Source organism: Kogia breviceps, chromosome 4 (genome assembly GCF_026419965.1).
Source record: "Kogia breviceps isolate mKogBre1 chromosome 4, mKogBre1 haplotype 1, whole genome shotgun sequence".
In the NCBI taxonomy this organism is placed as follows: Eukaryota; Metazoa; Chordata; class Mammalia; order Artiodactyla; family Physeteridae; genus Kogia; species Kogia breviceps.
Genome location: NC_081313.1, coordinates 65,819,975 through 65,837,312, shown reverse-complemented (window position 1 = coordinate 65,837,312; position 17,338 = coordinate 65,819,975). Strand labels below are relative to the sequence as shown.

Below are 17,338 nucleotides of genomic sequence, written 5' to 3'. Positions count from 1 at the left end.
TCCTATGTACTGATAGGGATACTTATGAACAGTGGTTGATAAATCAGATGTGTCCTTTGCTCTCAATGAATGTAGGCTAGTGAAACAATATTCATGTTAATAATATTGAGAACAACTGCCAGCACATTTTGTATGACATAAACAAAATGTTCCATAAATGTAAAGTTAACTTAAATTTCTGGTTAAATTAAGATTTAAGAGTTAACCACAGTATTCTTTTTCTTTTCCCAGTCCTTAATGATATAAAAAAAATTCAAATAACGTATTATTCTTTGTCTTGGTGAATGAGGTTTACTGACTACATCAAAATTTACTCTTTTTCTTTGATAAGTAAGGCTCTTAAAATACCACAAGGTCATCCATCTGACCATAACTTCTTGTTATACAGAATAAACCATTTGTTAATTGGAAATATCTAAGTTATAAATTCCTTACATACAACCAACCACATCACCTAAGACCTGTCTCCTGGGCTGTGCTGTTGGAACTGCTCTTTTCTCCCTGAAAACTGGCATTAACCTACTGCCATGGTCTTCAACCCTGTGTACCATTTACCCCAAAACAGTTATTGTCATTTGGGTATACCTTCACCAGCATACATAGAGCTAACCTGACAAATTTTCCTCCAGCCCTGCACTGCAACAACCAACCAACAACTGAATTCTCTTACATAGAAATTTACAGTTTAAATAGATACCATAACAGGTACTACAAACACTATCCTTGAAATTTCTTTATTTTACAGTTATACTTATATTACCAGTCCTCATTCTCTGTCATAAAAAAAAATGAGTAATAAAAACCAAAACCCTGTAAGTACAAATTCAGTTTGACTATGTTATATAATAGAATTTGTAACACTCAAGAAGAAAACAAAATTTCACAATGTATTGTGATTTTTAAAGGTGATATAATAATTCTTACAGTAATAAATTTTAGGGGAATATTTCAAAAGTTGATAGAAGATACAAATAGCACATAAATTAACATGACAAAATTATTTTACCTAAAACATCATTTACAACATAACCCTAGAAATGACTATTTTGTAACTGTAGAAATAGCTTTTTAAATCTTTCAATAAAATACTTTAGAAGTATATTATCAACAAAACTTTGCTATATGAGTAAAACATAATTCTAGATATTTTGACTTTATATGTGCAATGTTCCATAAATGATTTCACGGTCATTAACCTCTTTAAAAAGATTATTACCAAAGATAAAAAAAGCAAAAGTCTATTTCATAAAATAATAGCCAAAATCCCATATATGGGTTTGAACTTTGGTTTACAAAGTTTTAGGCTATTAGTTCTGTTTCATTTTGTTACAAATGTAGTACATGTTCACTGGAAAATAGTTCAACAATATAAGTATATGAAATAAAAAGAAAACCACCACCACCCCACTCTCTCAAGCCTTGGCCCAGCCAATCCACCTTCCTGTGCCTCCCAATATTTCCCTGGGGTCCTAAGAAAAGATACATATAAAAAATACTATTTATGTTTTGTATAAAGAGATCATTTAAAAAAACTCTGACCAACTCCAAGAACTAAGACTCAAATGGTTATTTCTCTATCTTTCTATTAATATTACTTACAGAAAATAATATTAATATTACAAATCTGTGTGTAAATCAGACAGCAATAACAAGTAAAAGCAATCATGTTCATTTTAACCAATATCTATTAAAGAAACACTTTAATTTGAAGTTTCACTGAGGACTGAAGAATAGCACATTATTGAAATTTTTCTTTAAAAACTTCGCTTTTAACATTACCTGTCCCAGTCCATGCTGACTGCCCATCAGTAAATGTAATAACAAAACCAGATCCAAGTGTTTTTTCCCAAGCAACTTGTAGAAAATGAATTATATCAGGTTCAGAAGCAATATAGATTCTGCTTACTTTTCTCTCCATTTCTGATCACCTGTCATAAAAGAAAAAAATATTTTTGCAAGAAACTGTGACTATCAAACAATGATGCTTTCTGTACTGGTCTCTCAGCTATACAAAGCACCAAGGAAATAAGTAAAACAAAAAGCTATATAATAGCCAACCATCAAACTTAGTAAATCACAGTTCTGTTCAATACTGATTCACAATTTTTACAGATAAAAGCAGAAGCTCATAAATGATTTGCCCAAGTTGTATAGCTGAATAAAAATTACCATCTCCAGCAATATGAAGATCACATTTTCCTCAAAGCCTCTTTCTCTACGACAAATGGTCACAAGAACTTGTGTGAGTGATCTGGGAATAATCTCAGGACCGGAATCTGATTATAATTAGTGAGGATAAATTGGATCAAGTTCTTAGTCTCTGTCTGGAGAAAGACTGTGTAAACAAAAAAGGAGAGTAGCATAAAGATTTGGAAAAGAAAATCTCACAACCCAAGAGTTGGCCATACCTATCACGTCTTCTCTAAGAAAGGGGTTCCCAGGACTCACTCTGTCCACTGAGACAGAAGTACCCTGTAATGGAGATGGATTATATCAAGCTATTACAGCCTGAAGCTAATAAACTTTTTGCATTTTTAAAACTTTATACTGAAGTATTATATCCAGACAAAAGTACAGATATTTAAAACCTAACTTGGAAGTTTTATAATTGAGCAAATCCATGTAAGCAGTACCTAGATCAGGAAGCAGAACATTACCACCCTAGAACTCATTCTCACAACACCCCTTTTCCAGTCACTGTGTCCTCAAATAACCACTTTCCTAACAGATTAGAATTTTGAGTATCTTTGTACTTTCATGTAGATATAATCAAACAACACATTTTATTTTGTGTCTGGCTTCTTTTATGGAACATTACGTTTGAGAATTGTTTCTTAGAATTGTAGATGATGTTCATAGTTGTATAATATTCCATTATGTGGGTATACTACAATTTATCCGTTTTACTAGCGACAGGTATTTGAGTACTTTCCATGTTTTGATTAGCACAAATAGTGCTTCCATAAATATGCTAGCAATATCTAGGCTTTTCTGTTGGGCATATCCCTATGAGTATATACCCATGAGTGAAATTTCTGGACCAGAGGATATGCATATGTTCAGTTATAGTAGTACACAGCCAAAAACCTTCTAAAAGGTTTGTACCAATTTACACACTTGGTGTGTCAGAGTTCTGATCACTCCATCTCCTTACAAACATTTCTCATCTTTTTAATTTTAGCCATTTTGGTGGGTATGTAGTATTACATAATGGTTTATTCACATTTCCCTGATGATTAATGATGTTGAGTACTTTTCATATCTTGATTGTGCAGCATTTGAACAGCCTGTTTTGTGGAGTATCTGTTAAATCTTGCCAATGTTTTTATTCAGTTGTATTTTTCTTATTGACGTTCTTACTGATATATTATTTTCTTTTTGTTTTGTTCTTTATTTTTTGGATTAGGAATCCTTTTACAAATATATGTAGAGTTCTGCCATTCTGTAAGTTATCTTTTCACTCTCATAATGGTATCTTTGGATGAAAAGAAGTTCTTAATTTTCATGAAGTTAAAATTTATCAAAATCTGTATGTTATAGTTATACTTTTTCTGTACTACTTAAGAACTCTTTGGTCACCAAGATGTTCTCCTATGTTTATCTAAGAGCTTTATAATTGTATCTCTCACATTTAGATCTGCAATCCATCTGGAATTGATTTTTGTACATCAATTATCAGGAAGCGTCAAAATATATTTTTTCCACATGGATATCAAATTGACCAAGTATTATTTATTAAAGATTACCCTTTCCTACTGCAATGCTGTTACTTTTGTCATAAATCATGTGACCGAATATGTGTACATGGTTCAATTTTTGTTTTGTTCATTCTTTGCAGGTGTGCAATTTCAAATATTATACATTTGGCTTGTCAAGGTTACACTAAATAGTGATTCTGTTACTGTGATCCAGCACAATTATAATCTCTTGCTTACCCTGCCATTTAAAAGTTTAATAAACCATCCTTCTGAGTATTAAAATCATTTATGTAAAATGTTGAGCAGAACAAGCTCAAGCATAGACTTCTGTGTCTTGCCATTAGAAACCAGCCTCTCTTAGACATCAATTACTACTACTAGGTGGGTGTACTGCTGATACATCCATTTAAGTCACAAGGATATCAAGATGGTCCTTTGTAAAACCTACCTACTCTGCCAGTCTAGGAGTGCTATTTTAAAAAAAAGAAAAGAAGGGAAAGGAAGGGGAGGGGAGGGGAGGGAAAAGAAATTAAGACAGACATTTTTCTTAGTGATCCCACTCTCATTTCTAATGCTTACAGGTTATTTTTCTATTAATTCAAAAACTATTCTTCTGGTAATTCACTCTAGAATCTTGCCCATATTGACCTCAAACTTACCAGACTGTGATATGCCACATACTACTTAGTTCAAAGCAAAAAACTATATTTTTTCTAATACTGGAATATCCTTTGCCAATGTACACTTCATTAAGAAATATTTAAGCTATAGATGCTAACAACACTCAAGGAATACCCTAAAAATTACAAATATGCAAAGAAAAAACATTATAAATAGTCAAAATGAGAAACAAAGCACACACTTCAAAGATGAAAAACTAGAGAGAATTATTCTTTAATCACATAGCATGTATCTCTTACTACGTGATCCTAAAAAAGCTAACAATGAAAAACTGCCTCCAATTTTTATGACCAATATAAATACTATGTTGTGACAATCCAAAGGTAAATTATTAATTGACATTTCATTGATAACTAATAAGTTTTAATAAAAGCCAAATTTTTTAATCATTTTAATTTGCTTTCTCAATTTAAAACTATTATGTTCTCCTAAATAAAGCATCATATTTTCTCAATTAACAAATGAATATGAAAATCAAAACAACTCATCCTGTCAGATCTTCACAAAACAAAACTAACTTCTCTATCTTCTGGGGGATGGGGCATGCTTAATTATAGAAGGATAGAGCTGTACTATCTTACAGAAAAAAGCACAAGGAAGCAGAGAGACTTCCAGAATGATAGAAATGAAATCTAAAATTAACAGTGTAATGAGATTGGTTCAAGATGGTGGAGAAGGACATGCTCTCACTGCCTCTGGTGAGAGCACCAGAATCACAACTAACTGCTGAACAATCATCGACAGGAAGACACTGGAACTCACCAAAAAAGATACCACACATCCAAAGACAAAGGAGAAGCCACAATGAGAAGGTAGAAGGGGCACGATCACAATAAAATCAAATCCAATAACTGCTGGGTGGGTGACTCACGAACTGGAGAACCCTTACACCACAGAAGTCTACCCACTGGAGTGAAGGTTCTGAGCCCCATGTCAGGCTTCTCAACCTGGGGTCTGGCAATGGGAGGAGGAATTCCTAGAGAATCAGACTTTGAAGCCTAGTGGAATTTGATTGCAGGACTTTGACAGGACTGGGGGAAACAGAGACTCCACTCTTGGAGGGCACACACAAAGTAGTGTGCGCATTGGGGTGCAGGGGGAGGAGCAGTGACCCCATAGGAGATTGAAACAGACCTACCTGCTAGTGTTGGAGGGTCTCCTGCAGAGGCAGGGGCTAGCTGTGTCTTACCGTGAGGACAAGGACACTGGCAGCAGAAGTTCTGGGAAGTACTCCTTGGCATGAGACCTCCCGGAGTCCACCATTAGTCCCACCAAAGAGCCCAGGTAGGCTCCAGTGCTGGGTGACCCCAGGCCAAACAACCAACAGGGAGGGAACCCAGCCCCACCTACCAGCAGACAAGTGGATTAAAGTTTTACTGAGCTCTGCTCACCTGAGCAACAGCCAGCTCTACCTACCACCAGTCCCTCCCATCAGTAAACTTGCACAAGTTTCTTAGATAGCCTCATCCACCAGAGGGCAGAGAGCAGAAGCAAGAAGAACTACAATCCTGCAGCCTGTGGAACAAAAACCACATTCACAGAAAGATGGACAAGATGAAAAGTCAGACAGATTTGTACTGGATGAAGGAAAAATATAAAACCTAAGAAAAACAACTAAATGAAGTGGAGATAGGCAACCTTGCAGAAAAAGAATTCAGAATAACGGTAAGTGAAGATTATCCAGGACCTCGGAAAAAGAATGGAGGCAAAGATCGAGAAGATGCAAGGAATGTTTAACAAACATGTAGAAGAATTAAAGAACAAACAAACAGAGATGAACAATACAATAACTGAAATGAAAACTGCACTAGAAGGAATCAATAGCAGAATAACTGAGGCAGAAGAACGGATAACTGACCTGGAAGACAGAATGGTGGAATTTTCACTGCTGTGGAACAAAATAAAGAAAAAAGAATGAAAAGAAATGAAGACAGCCTAAGAGACCTCTGGAACAACATTAAATGCAACAACATTTGCATTATAGGGGTCCCAGAAGGAGAAGAGAGAAAGGGCCAGAGAAAATATCTGAAGAGATTATAGTCAAAAACTTCCCTAACATGGGAAAGGAAATAGCCACCCAAGTCCAGGAAGTGCAAACAGTCCCATACAGGATAAACCCAATGAGAAACTCACCAAGACACACAGTAATCAAATTGGCAAAAATTAAAGACAAAGAAAAATTATTAAAAGCAGCAAAGGAAAAACGACCAATAACATACAAGGGAACTCCCATAAGGTTAACAGCCGATTTCTCAGCAGAAACTACAATCCAGAAGGGAGTGGCATGATATACTTAAAGTGATGAAAGGGGAGAACCTACAGCCAAGATTACTATACCCAGCAAGGATCTCATTCAGATTCGATGGAGAAATCAAAAGCTTTACAGACAAGCAAAAGCTAAGAAAATTCAGCACCGCCAAACCAGCTCTACAGCAAATGCTAAAGGAACTTATCCAAGTGAGAAACACAAGAGAAGAAAAGGCCCTACAAAAACAAACCCAAAACAATTAACAAAATGGTAATAGGAACGTACATATCAATAATTACCTTAAACGTGAATGGATTAAATGCTCCAACCAAAAGAAACAGGCTCACTGAATGGATACAAAAACAAGACCTATATATATGCTGTCTACAAGAGACCCACTTCAGACCTAGGGACACATACAGACTGAAAGTGAGGGAATGGAAAAAGATATTCCATGCAAATGGAAATCAAAGAAAGCTGGAGTAGCAAAACTCCTGTCAGATAAAAGACTTTAAAATAAAGAATGTTACAAGAGACAAGGAAGGACACTACATAAAAATCAAGGGATCAATCCAAGAAAATTTAACAATTATAAAAATATATGCACCCAACACAGGAGCACCTCAATATATAAGGCAACTGCTAACATCTATAAAAGAGGAAATCGACAGTAACAATTATAGTGGGGAACTTTAACACCTCATTTACACCAATGGACAGATCACCCAAACAGAAAATTAATAAGGAAACACAAGCTTTAAATGACACAACTGACCAGATAGATTTCATTGATATTTATAGGACATTCCATCCAAAAACAGCAGATTACACTTTCTTCTTAAGTACACACAGGGGCTTCCCTGGTGGCGCAGTGGTTGAGAGTCCGCCTGCCAATGCAGGGGACACGGGTTTGTGCCCCAGTCCGGGAAGATACCACATGCCGCGGAGCAGCTGGCTCCGTGAGCCATAGCCGCTGAGCCTGCGCATACGGAGCCTGTGCTCCGTAATGGGAAAGGCCACAGCGGTCAGAGGCCCGCATACAGCAAAAAAAAAAAAAAAAAAAAAAAAAAAGTACACACGGAACATTCTCCAGGATAGATCACATCTTGGGTCACAAATCAAACCTCAGTAAATTTAAGAAAACTGAAATCATATCAAGCATCTTTTCTGATCACAACGCTATGAGATTAGAAATCAATTACAGGGGGAAAAAAAAAAGTAAAAAACACAAACATATGGAGGCTAAACAATACGTTACTATATAACCAAGAGATCACTGAAGAAATCAAAGAGGAAATAAAAAAACACCTAGAGATAAATGACAATGAAAACACGATGATCCAAAACCTATGGGATACAGCAAAAGCAGTTCTAAGAGGGAAGTTTATAGCAATACAAGCCTGCCTCAAGAAACAAGAAGAATCTTAAATAAACAATCTAACCTCACACCTAAAGGAACTAGAGAAAGAAGAACACACAAAACACAGTTAGCGGGCTTCCCTGGTGGCGCAGTGGTTGAGAATCCACCTGCCAATGCAGGCGACATGCGTTCGAGCCCCAGTCCAGGAAGATCCCACATGCTGCGGAGTGGCTGGGCCCATGAGCCATGGCCGTTGAGCCTGTGCGTCCGGAGCCTGTGCTCTGCAACGGGAGAGGCCACAACAGTGAGAGGCCCCCATACAGCAAAAAGAAAGAAAGAAAGAAAGAAAAAAAAAAAAACCCAGTTAGCATAAGGAAAGAAATCATAAAGATAAGAGCAGAAATAAATGAAATAGAAACAAAGAAAACAATAGCAAAGATCAATACAATTAAAAGCTGGTTCTTTTAGAAGATAAACAAAATTGATAAACCATTAGCCAGACTCATCAAGAAAAAGAGGGAGAGGACTCAAATCAATAAAATTAGAAATGAAAAAGGAGAAGTTACAACAGACACTGCAGAAATACAAAGCATCCTAAGAGACTACTACAAGCAACTCTATGCAAATAAAAGAAGAAATGGACAAATTCTTAGAAAGGTATAACCTTCCAAGTCTGAACCAGGAAGAAATACAAAATATGAACAGACCGATTACAAGTAATGAAATTGAAACTGTGGTTAAAAATCTTCCAACAAACAAAAGTCCAGGACCAGATGGCTTCACAGGTTAATTCTATCAAACATTTAGAGAAGAGCTAACACCCATCCTTCTCAAACTGTTCCAAAGAACTGCAGAGGAAAGAACACTACACCAAACTCATTCTATGAGGCCACCATCACCCTAATACCAAAACCAGACAAAGGTATCACAAGAAAGAGAAAATTATAGACCAATATCACTGATGAACATAGATGCAAAAGTCCTCAGCAAAATACTAGCAAACAAAATCCACCAACACATTAAAAGGATCATACACCATGATCAACTGGGATTTATCCCAGGGATGCAAGGATTATTCAATATATGCAAATCAATCAAAGTGATACACCATATTAACACACTGAAGAAGAAAAAACATATGATCATCTCAATAGATGCAGAAAAAGCTTTCGAAAAAATTCAACACCCATTTATGATAAAAACTCTCCAGAAAGTGGGCATACAGGGAAGCTACCTCAACATAATAAAGGCCACATACGACCAACCCACAGCAAACATCATTCTCAATGGTGAAAAACTGAGAGCATTTCCTCTAAGATCAGGAACAAGACAAGGATGTGCACCCTCGCCACTATTATTCAACATAGTTTTGGAAGTCCTAGCCACAGCAAACAGAGAATAAAAAGAAATAAAAGGAATACAAATTGGAAAAGAAGTAATACTGTCACTGTTTGCAGATGACATGATACTATACATAGAGAATCCTAAAGATGCCAACAGAAAACTACTAGAACTAATCAATGAATTTGGTAAAGTTGCAGGAAACAAAATTAATGCACAGAAATCTCTTGTACTCCTACACACTAATGACGAAAAATCTGAAAGAGAAATTAAGGAAACACACCCATTTACCACTGCAACAAAAAGAATAAAATACCTAGGAATAAACCTACCTAGGGAGACAAAAGACCTGTATGCAGAAAACTATAAAACACTGATGAAAGAAATTAAAGATGATACCAACAGATGGAGAGATATACCATGTTCTTGGACTGGAAGAATCAACATTGTGAAAATGACTATACTACCCAAAGCAGTCTATAGATTCAATGCAATCCCCATCAAATTACCAATGCCATTTTTAAAGAACTAGAACAAAAAATCTTAAAATTGGTATGGAGACACAAAAGACCCTGAATAGCCAAAGCAGTCTTGAGGGAAAAAAATGGAGCTGGAGGAATCAGACTCCCTGACTTCAGACTATACTCCAAAGCCACAGTAATCAAGACAATATGGTACTGGCACAAAAACAGAAATATAGATCAATGGAACAGGATAGGAAGTCCAGAGATAAACCCACGCACCTATGGTCAACTAATCTATGACAAAGGAGACAAGGATATACAATGGAGAAAAGACAGTCTCTTCAATAAGTGGTGCTGGGAAAACTGGACAACTTCATGTAAAAGAATGAAATTAGAACAATCCCTAACACCATACAGAAAAAGAAACTCAAAATGGATTTGAGACCTAAATGTAAGACCAGACACTATAAAACTCTTAGAGGAAAAGATATGAAGAACACTGACATAAATCACAGCATGATCTTTTATGATCCACCTCCTAGAGTAATGGTAATAAAAACAAAAATAAACAAATGGGACCTAATGAAACTTAAAAAATTTGCAAAGCAAAGGAAACTATAAACAAGACGAAAGACAACCCTCAGAATGGGAGAAAATATTTGCAAACGAGTCAAGGGACAAAGGATTAATCTCTAAAATATATAAACAGCTCATGCAGCTCAATATTAAAAAAACAAACAACCCAATCCAAAAACGGGCAGAGGACCTAAATAGACACTTCTCCAAAGAAGACATACAAATGGCCAGGAAGCACATGAAAAGCTGCTCAACATCACTAATTATTAGAGAAATGCAAATCAAAACTACAAGGAGGTATCACGTCACACCAGTTAGAATGGGCATGACCAGAAAATCTACAAACAACGAATGCTGGAGAGGGTGTGGAGAAAAGGGAACCCTCTTGCACTGTTGGTGGGAATGTAAACTGATACAGCCACTATGGAGAACAGGATGGAGGTTCCTTAAAAAATTAAAAATAGAATTACCATATGACCCAGCAATCCCGCTACTGAGCATATACCCAGAGAAAACCATAATTCAAAAAGACACATGCACCCCAATGTTCACTGCAGCACTATTTACAATAGCTAGGTCATGGTAGTAACCTAAATGCCCATCGATAGATGAATGGATAAAGAAGGTGTAGTACATATATGCAATGGAATATTACTCAGCCATAAAAAGGAACGAAATTGGGTCATTTGTAGAGACGTGGATAAACCTAGAGACTGTCATACAGAGTGAAGTAAGACAGAAAGAGAAAAACAAATATTGTATATTAACGCCTATATGTGGAACCTCGAAAAATGGTACAGATGAACTGGTTTGCCGGGCAGACACTGAGACACAGATGTAGAGAACAAGCGTATGGAGATGAAAGGGGGAAAGCAGCGTGAGGTGGTGGTGGTGGTGTGATGAACTGGGAGATTGTGATTGACATGTGTACGCTAATATGTATAAAATGGATAACTAATAAGTACCTGCTGTATAAAAAAATAAATTAAATAAAATTCAAAAAGTCCAAAAAAAAGTGTAAGATACTCCTAAATTGATGTTAGCAATAATTCTAATATCTACATAAAGTTTACTCAGAAAATTATTCTTCTTCCTAGAAGAAAATGAGTTATAAAATAACCATACTTGCAGCCACATCAATTATGTTAACATTTTTTAAATATGAAATTTTTAGATTTGACTACATCATAATCACTAAAAAAAAGTAATTATTTTTAAATATTTCACTTAGTCAAAAATTTTTCCTACATTGAGGTCTTCTTTGCCTAGATGTACTTAATTCTGAAATGCTTCATCCACTTGTAAATATTTTCTTTAGATCAATTAGTCAATACACTTAACATGCAGTAAATTACCCACATGGTCTGCAATTCTTAAATTCGAAAATTACTGGAAAATATGTGTTACTGTTTTTCTATGCCAATCATTGAAAAACACATACTTAGAGGCTTACATAATTCTAATGGGCCCAAAACCACAATTCTGGGAGGGAAGAAGGTAATAGAAACTACTGATGAAGTTTTTTGCCTGTACAGAATTTATATACACACACAAAGGTACATACACACTTACACAGATTATATTTTCTTAAATGTGCCTGAAGAACCCTGGCTATTTTTAGCATTAATGAAACTTAGAATTACTCTAAAACAGCAATTGGTTTCACTGTTATTTCTTAGCATGTTTGAAACAAGTGACAAATTTCTAATTATAGAAACAAGTTAATTTGAAATTCAATATTCCAGATGCCTATAAGTAAATCCTACTTTCACAATGATATAAAAGGCTTTAATCATAATAATGTTAAAAAGACATTTAGGGGTCAGATTAGTTCTAACATCTTTGAATTATTCATGTTTCAAATATTTTCCAATTTTCTGATTAACTCTAGATACTCATCACAGAAACTAAATGATTTTATTTTAAAGATTCTATTCTAGTTAACTCAGATTTGAAATTTTGGATGCTACCTGTGGGCCACACTTAGGGACTTAACATATTAATAGCTCAAATGTGACAACTCAGTATCCTATAAGTATTTTATGCCTCAATAGCCTTATAAATATTTTCTTTATATCAACTGAGTCTTTATTTCCTGATAATTTCTATTTGAACCAGTTTTGAAAGCACTTCATTCTTTTACTTACTGAGGTCACCCTCTCATTAAATATCAAATACAAAACATCTAAGACTCCACCATAGAAACAGGAAAAAAAAATGACTTGTAATGTCTTTTAAGATTCCGTAAGAGCGAATCAAGGATCTCTTTGCTTTCACCAGCACTGTAAATGGGAATAGTTAGCCATGGGTTTTTTGTCCCAAGACTACTACTTGAAGACAGGGGATGGAATCTTCAGAAGGAATGATTGATTAGGGCCATAAGAAAGCCTGTGTTTTGTTTTCTAAGGGCACTAAAGGTCAGACTAGTATCAGCACCTCTCCCAGCCAGAGCCAAGGATCTAAGACAAGCCTGCAGGTGGAAATGGTTGGGTCCCACCCCAATTTGTACATCAGTAGCTTTATTGAGAGCTCAGAACAGTTGAGAATTGAGAAGCTTATCTTTAGTACTTTGTGTCTTTGATACTGGGCTTCTCTCTTAGAAGAGAAATAAGTTGTTGGCTGATGTGATCTAGACTCTGAACAAATACCATTCACAGTTGCTTCTCAATAAACAAGACACTTTTTAAATTAGTTTACAAAGAATTTTGTATGCCCTTTTGGATGCTGATAAGAAGCAATGCAGAAGCCAATTCTCTTAGGTCAGCTCAAGTTAGTGACAACACTGTATCATTGATAACACCATTTTGAACTTGAGCTTCTTTTTTTTCCTTTATGGTGAGTTATGGCTTCCTTTCAAGCTGCTTGGGCTGCAGGTGTTCAAACTTCTGCAGCTCTGCCAAGGAGTCGTACTTACCGATCAGAAAGGGCTAAAAGCATGTTTCTAATGAAGCAATTAACTTAAGTGCCCCCTTGTTGAGAAAAGTAGGCTGATAACTAAAGTGAGTTCAGAATAAAGATTAGCACACAGCACATGCTGTTAATAGTCTGTAATTAGATTCCTGATCACATTATTTTGTTTGACCTTCCTTTTTTAAAAAAGGAGGAAAAGAAAAAAATATAAATTGTAAACCAAAAGTGTGGTGATAAATTTTTTTAAAGTTTATCATGTTACAAAAATTCAAGTATATGTAAAAAGGAAAGAAAGGTTTATACAACAGCTGCTTGGCTACTTACATTTAAGACAATCATCATGTAACAATTTCAGAAAAGAAAAATATTTTCTTATTTGTTCAGAACTTTTTTAAAAGCAATGACTATTCCTGTTTATCTTATCAGAATTCCCACACTGAGTATTTTTTAATTAATAATTTACTCCTAGCATTTTCATTATTAATAGCATGTAGACTTGCTGGTTGTTATCTATGTGACCAAAGGGTAAATTAAGGTCTTTTTGAAAAATAACCACAAAATCAATTTACCTTTAAATTTCCAAAGCAATTAAAACAAAACTAACCTTCTACAGAAGAAATGCTTTCCTGAAATAATGTTTTCCAGTTAGAATTTTCTAAACTTTAAGGGTAAAGAATTTATAGGATTCTTAAATACCTTTCTAATTATGTCAGGATTTTCTCCATTCGATTAAATTTGAAATGAAAGTAAGGTGACCATCTGTCCAGGCTTGCCTGAGATTTTCCCAGTTTTAACACTGAAAGTCCCATGTCCTAGGAAATCTCTCAACAATCCCAGGCAAACTAGGATGGTTGGTTACCCTAAGTAAGAGCAAAATATAATTAAGACTGTTGGTATAATCTTGTTCAAACACTTGTAATATACAGCTGATATTCAAGGAAGACATTAAATAAACAATCTGATGCTTCAGGAATAAAGCATTAGAACAATAAAATAAGTCTAAACCTAAAGTATCTCTGCCATGGTTACAGACTATTCTCAAGTATCTCTTATGAGTATGGAATGCCAGCTGCTGGCATTCCAAATATCATATTACTGCTCATTTCCTCTGCTTATCTTTTACAAACACCATTAATAATCATTAGTTTCAGTGATTCGTTCAAATTCCACTTCCTCTCCTTTCTTTTCTCTTACCCAATGAAGTGAGTATTAAAAAACAATAAAATGGCCTGAATAAATTTCCCACATAAAATGTAACACCTAGAATTGGACTCAAAGTTCCAAGACTATGATTTCCTTTATATTCATCAAATGGACACTCTTGATTACAAAAAACCTTGGCAGAAAGAATGAGAGTATTATTAACATTTTGGAAACTTTCTAAATGTTCACAACAATACTTCCATTCTAATTGCTGTTTCATATGAGAAAGACAACAGAAATGAAGAAATAAGATAGTACCTCAAATATATTATTAGCTTAAGCAACAGTATTTTTTCATTAAGAACTTAACAATTATGATTTCTTAAGCCTCAAAATTCTGACCCTCTCTCATATTTTAATTTCATTAAGAGTGCAGAGGTTCCTATGAAACACCATCAGTTAAGCTTACACACAGTTGTTGGGCTACACCATGCAGGCCTGCAAGGCCTGTACTTGCCCAGCTTCAAGACCTAAGAAAGAGCCTGGAGTCAGCAACAGAGACATGAGTGGTTTAATGTATCAGGGGAGCTTACATGTCTGAAGCAAGATCCTGGAGCAACACCTCACCAAGTGTGGCAGACAGCAGGCAGGACGTGATGGCAGCCTTCGCTCCCAGGGGGTGGGAAGGGGGAGGTTCCTAGTTATAGGGGGAACTGACATCAGGTGGGCTCCTCAACTACCAGGGAAACTAGCAGAGGGGCATGGGCCCCTCACTGCCCCTTGATGTGAACAATCACTAGCTAACTAAGACTAAGACTAAGAAGGTCAGTCCTGTGAGGAGGGTGTAGGTGAAGCAGGCACTGGTTAAGCAGGGGATGTACAGATCAAGAGAATAGACATCTTGGGTGGCCTGATCAGAAAGATCAAAAGATTCAAGCCTTTTCTACTAGAAAAATGTGTTGCTCAGAACTGAAATGTAACTAAAAGCACTTGTATGGAAAAGAAACAAGACTTGTACTATACTTTTCCCCCACTCACAAACCCACCATTTACTTAAAACTATACCCATTTATCTGCCTATTTCCTAAGGCAAACAAGGGGATGAATGATAAGACTGGGATACAAATGCGAGTTAACCCTGAAAAAGAAACCCTACAACACATCCTCAACTGGTGACCCTACCTAACTCAGCCAAACAAATATATTTAGGAACCATATGAAATTGCCAATATTTCACATTTTTTAACCTATAAAAAAATGGCATGGTTCAAATAATACTAAGTTATAAATGGCACATGATTACTTAACATACCTAACTGGACGAATAATTACATACTTATCTCCCATGCTGTAACTGCTGAGTCTGAGTCATTTTCAACCACATCCCTGAACATACTGTGGATAACTCTAGTGCGAGGAGATTCCAAGATCAAAGAAAAGATTCAATTCTGAGTCTCCTTATGTGATGCATTCTCAAATTGAATTGAAACTTTGTACCCCCTAAAATTTAAATCAAGCCTTGTACAATTTATGAAGAGTACAAGTCCTAACACCAGGAGTATCTTCTGTTTTTCATGAAGAGCCCCTTTCAATCATACCAGTGTTTATGCTAATGAGTTGACTTAGGGTGGGGTCACTAGATAGCCTCAGCATGTGGCTGGTCACCAGAAAGGCCAAAAGATTAAAGGGTTGGCATTTTCAGCCTCACCCCCACCTCAACTCCAGAGAGGAGTGTAGAGCTGGAGATTTAGCTCTATTAAAACGCTGGAACAAAGAAGTTGGGCGAGGGGTGCTTCTGGGTTGAACATAACAAAGTACTGGGAAAGCGACTCGCCCAGTCAATGCACTGAAGCTCAGCACCCTAACCTATACCTTGTCTTATGCATCTCTTCCAGTTGTTCCTCAGCCGTATCTTTTTTTACTGAACCAGTATATAAAAGTAAAGTGTTTTAGTGTTTTCCTGAGTTCTGTAAGCCATTCTAGCAAATTATCAAACCTGAGGAGATGGTCATGGGAACCCCCAATTTATAGCAGGTCAGAAGTATGGGTGACCTGGGACTTGCAACTGGCATCTGAAGTGATGGCAGTCTTGCAGGACTGAACCCTTTAACCTATGGAAACTGACACTAACTCCAGGTAGGCAGTGTAAGAATTAAATTGAATTGTTGGACACCTAGCTGGTACTGGAGAACTGGAGAATTGGTTATTGGTGCTGGAAAACACCCCAATGTGCCAAACAAAATAGCCTTGGTCCAGCTTTATTTAAGGCTATTGGTGTATATCCTCTACTAAATCGGAAATCAATTCTTTTGTCCCCAAGCTCTTGGAATAGGGAATCTTTACCTGAGAAATCTGGTGTTTTCTAATGTCACTGGATAAAGAGGCCCAGATTGGCCTCTCACAAAAAAAGTGACTTTTGAAATATGACAAGTCATGCATAAATATTTATTTAGATCCTGCCAGACAATAAGTACTATGCTAGGTGCTGGGAATAGACCTATGAATAAAATAGACATATCCCCTGACCTCAGAACATTTATACTCTCATGAAGAGAAATTCAAATAAACACATGTTACAAAACATTGAGGTTAAGAGCCATAAAGAGGTAGTAAGACAGGGGGACAGAGAAACAGGGGAACCCAGATCAGACACACCCAGATTGACAGTCATGGGAAGCTTTCTAGAGGAAATAAAATCTAAGACCTAAAGGCTGAGTAGGAATTCTGAATCCACCCTTGCAACTGCCCTTTTGCTTATGCTATTCCCTCTCCTAAAATATCTACCTCTAGTCTATACCTGTGAATATCTATCCATCCTTTCAAGGTCCAGAAGCATTGAAAGCAGTTAGAATCAGCCTCCAAGGATCCCAGCTGTCAATCATCTTATTCCCCAACTGGAGAAAAAAGAAAGAAGGTC

At 36.2% G+C, this 17,338-nt stretch overlaps 1 protein-coding gene across 3 annotated transcripts in view; it reads right to left on the bottom strand.

The window, feature by feature from the left end:
- The window catches only part of XRCC4 (X-ray repair cross complementing 4), a 274,940-nt gene that overhangs the window by 245,509 nt on the left and 12,093 nt on the right, over window positions 1–17,338 (bottom strand). For 2 of the 3 annotated variants that reach the window (XM_059063449.2, XM_067033354.1), the window contains exon 2: window positions 1,780–1,928. In XM_059063449.2, the coding sequence (XP_058919432.1) occupies window positions 1,780–1,918 (139 nt within the window). In that variant the 5' untranslated portion in view covers window positions 1,919–1,928. Of the gene's footprint in view, window positions 1–1,779; window positions 1,929–2,169; window positions 2,336–17,338 lie in introns of all 3 variants that reach the window. The other variant, XM_067033355.1, reaches the window with a different exon arrangement.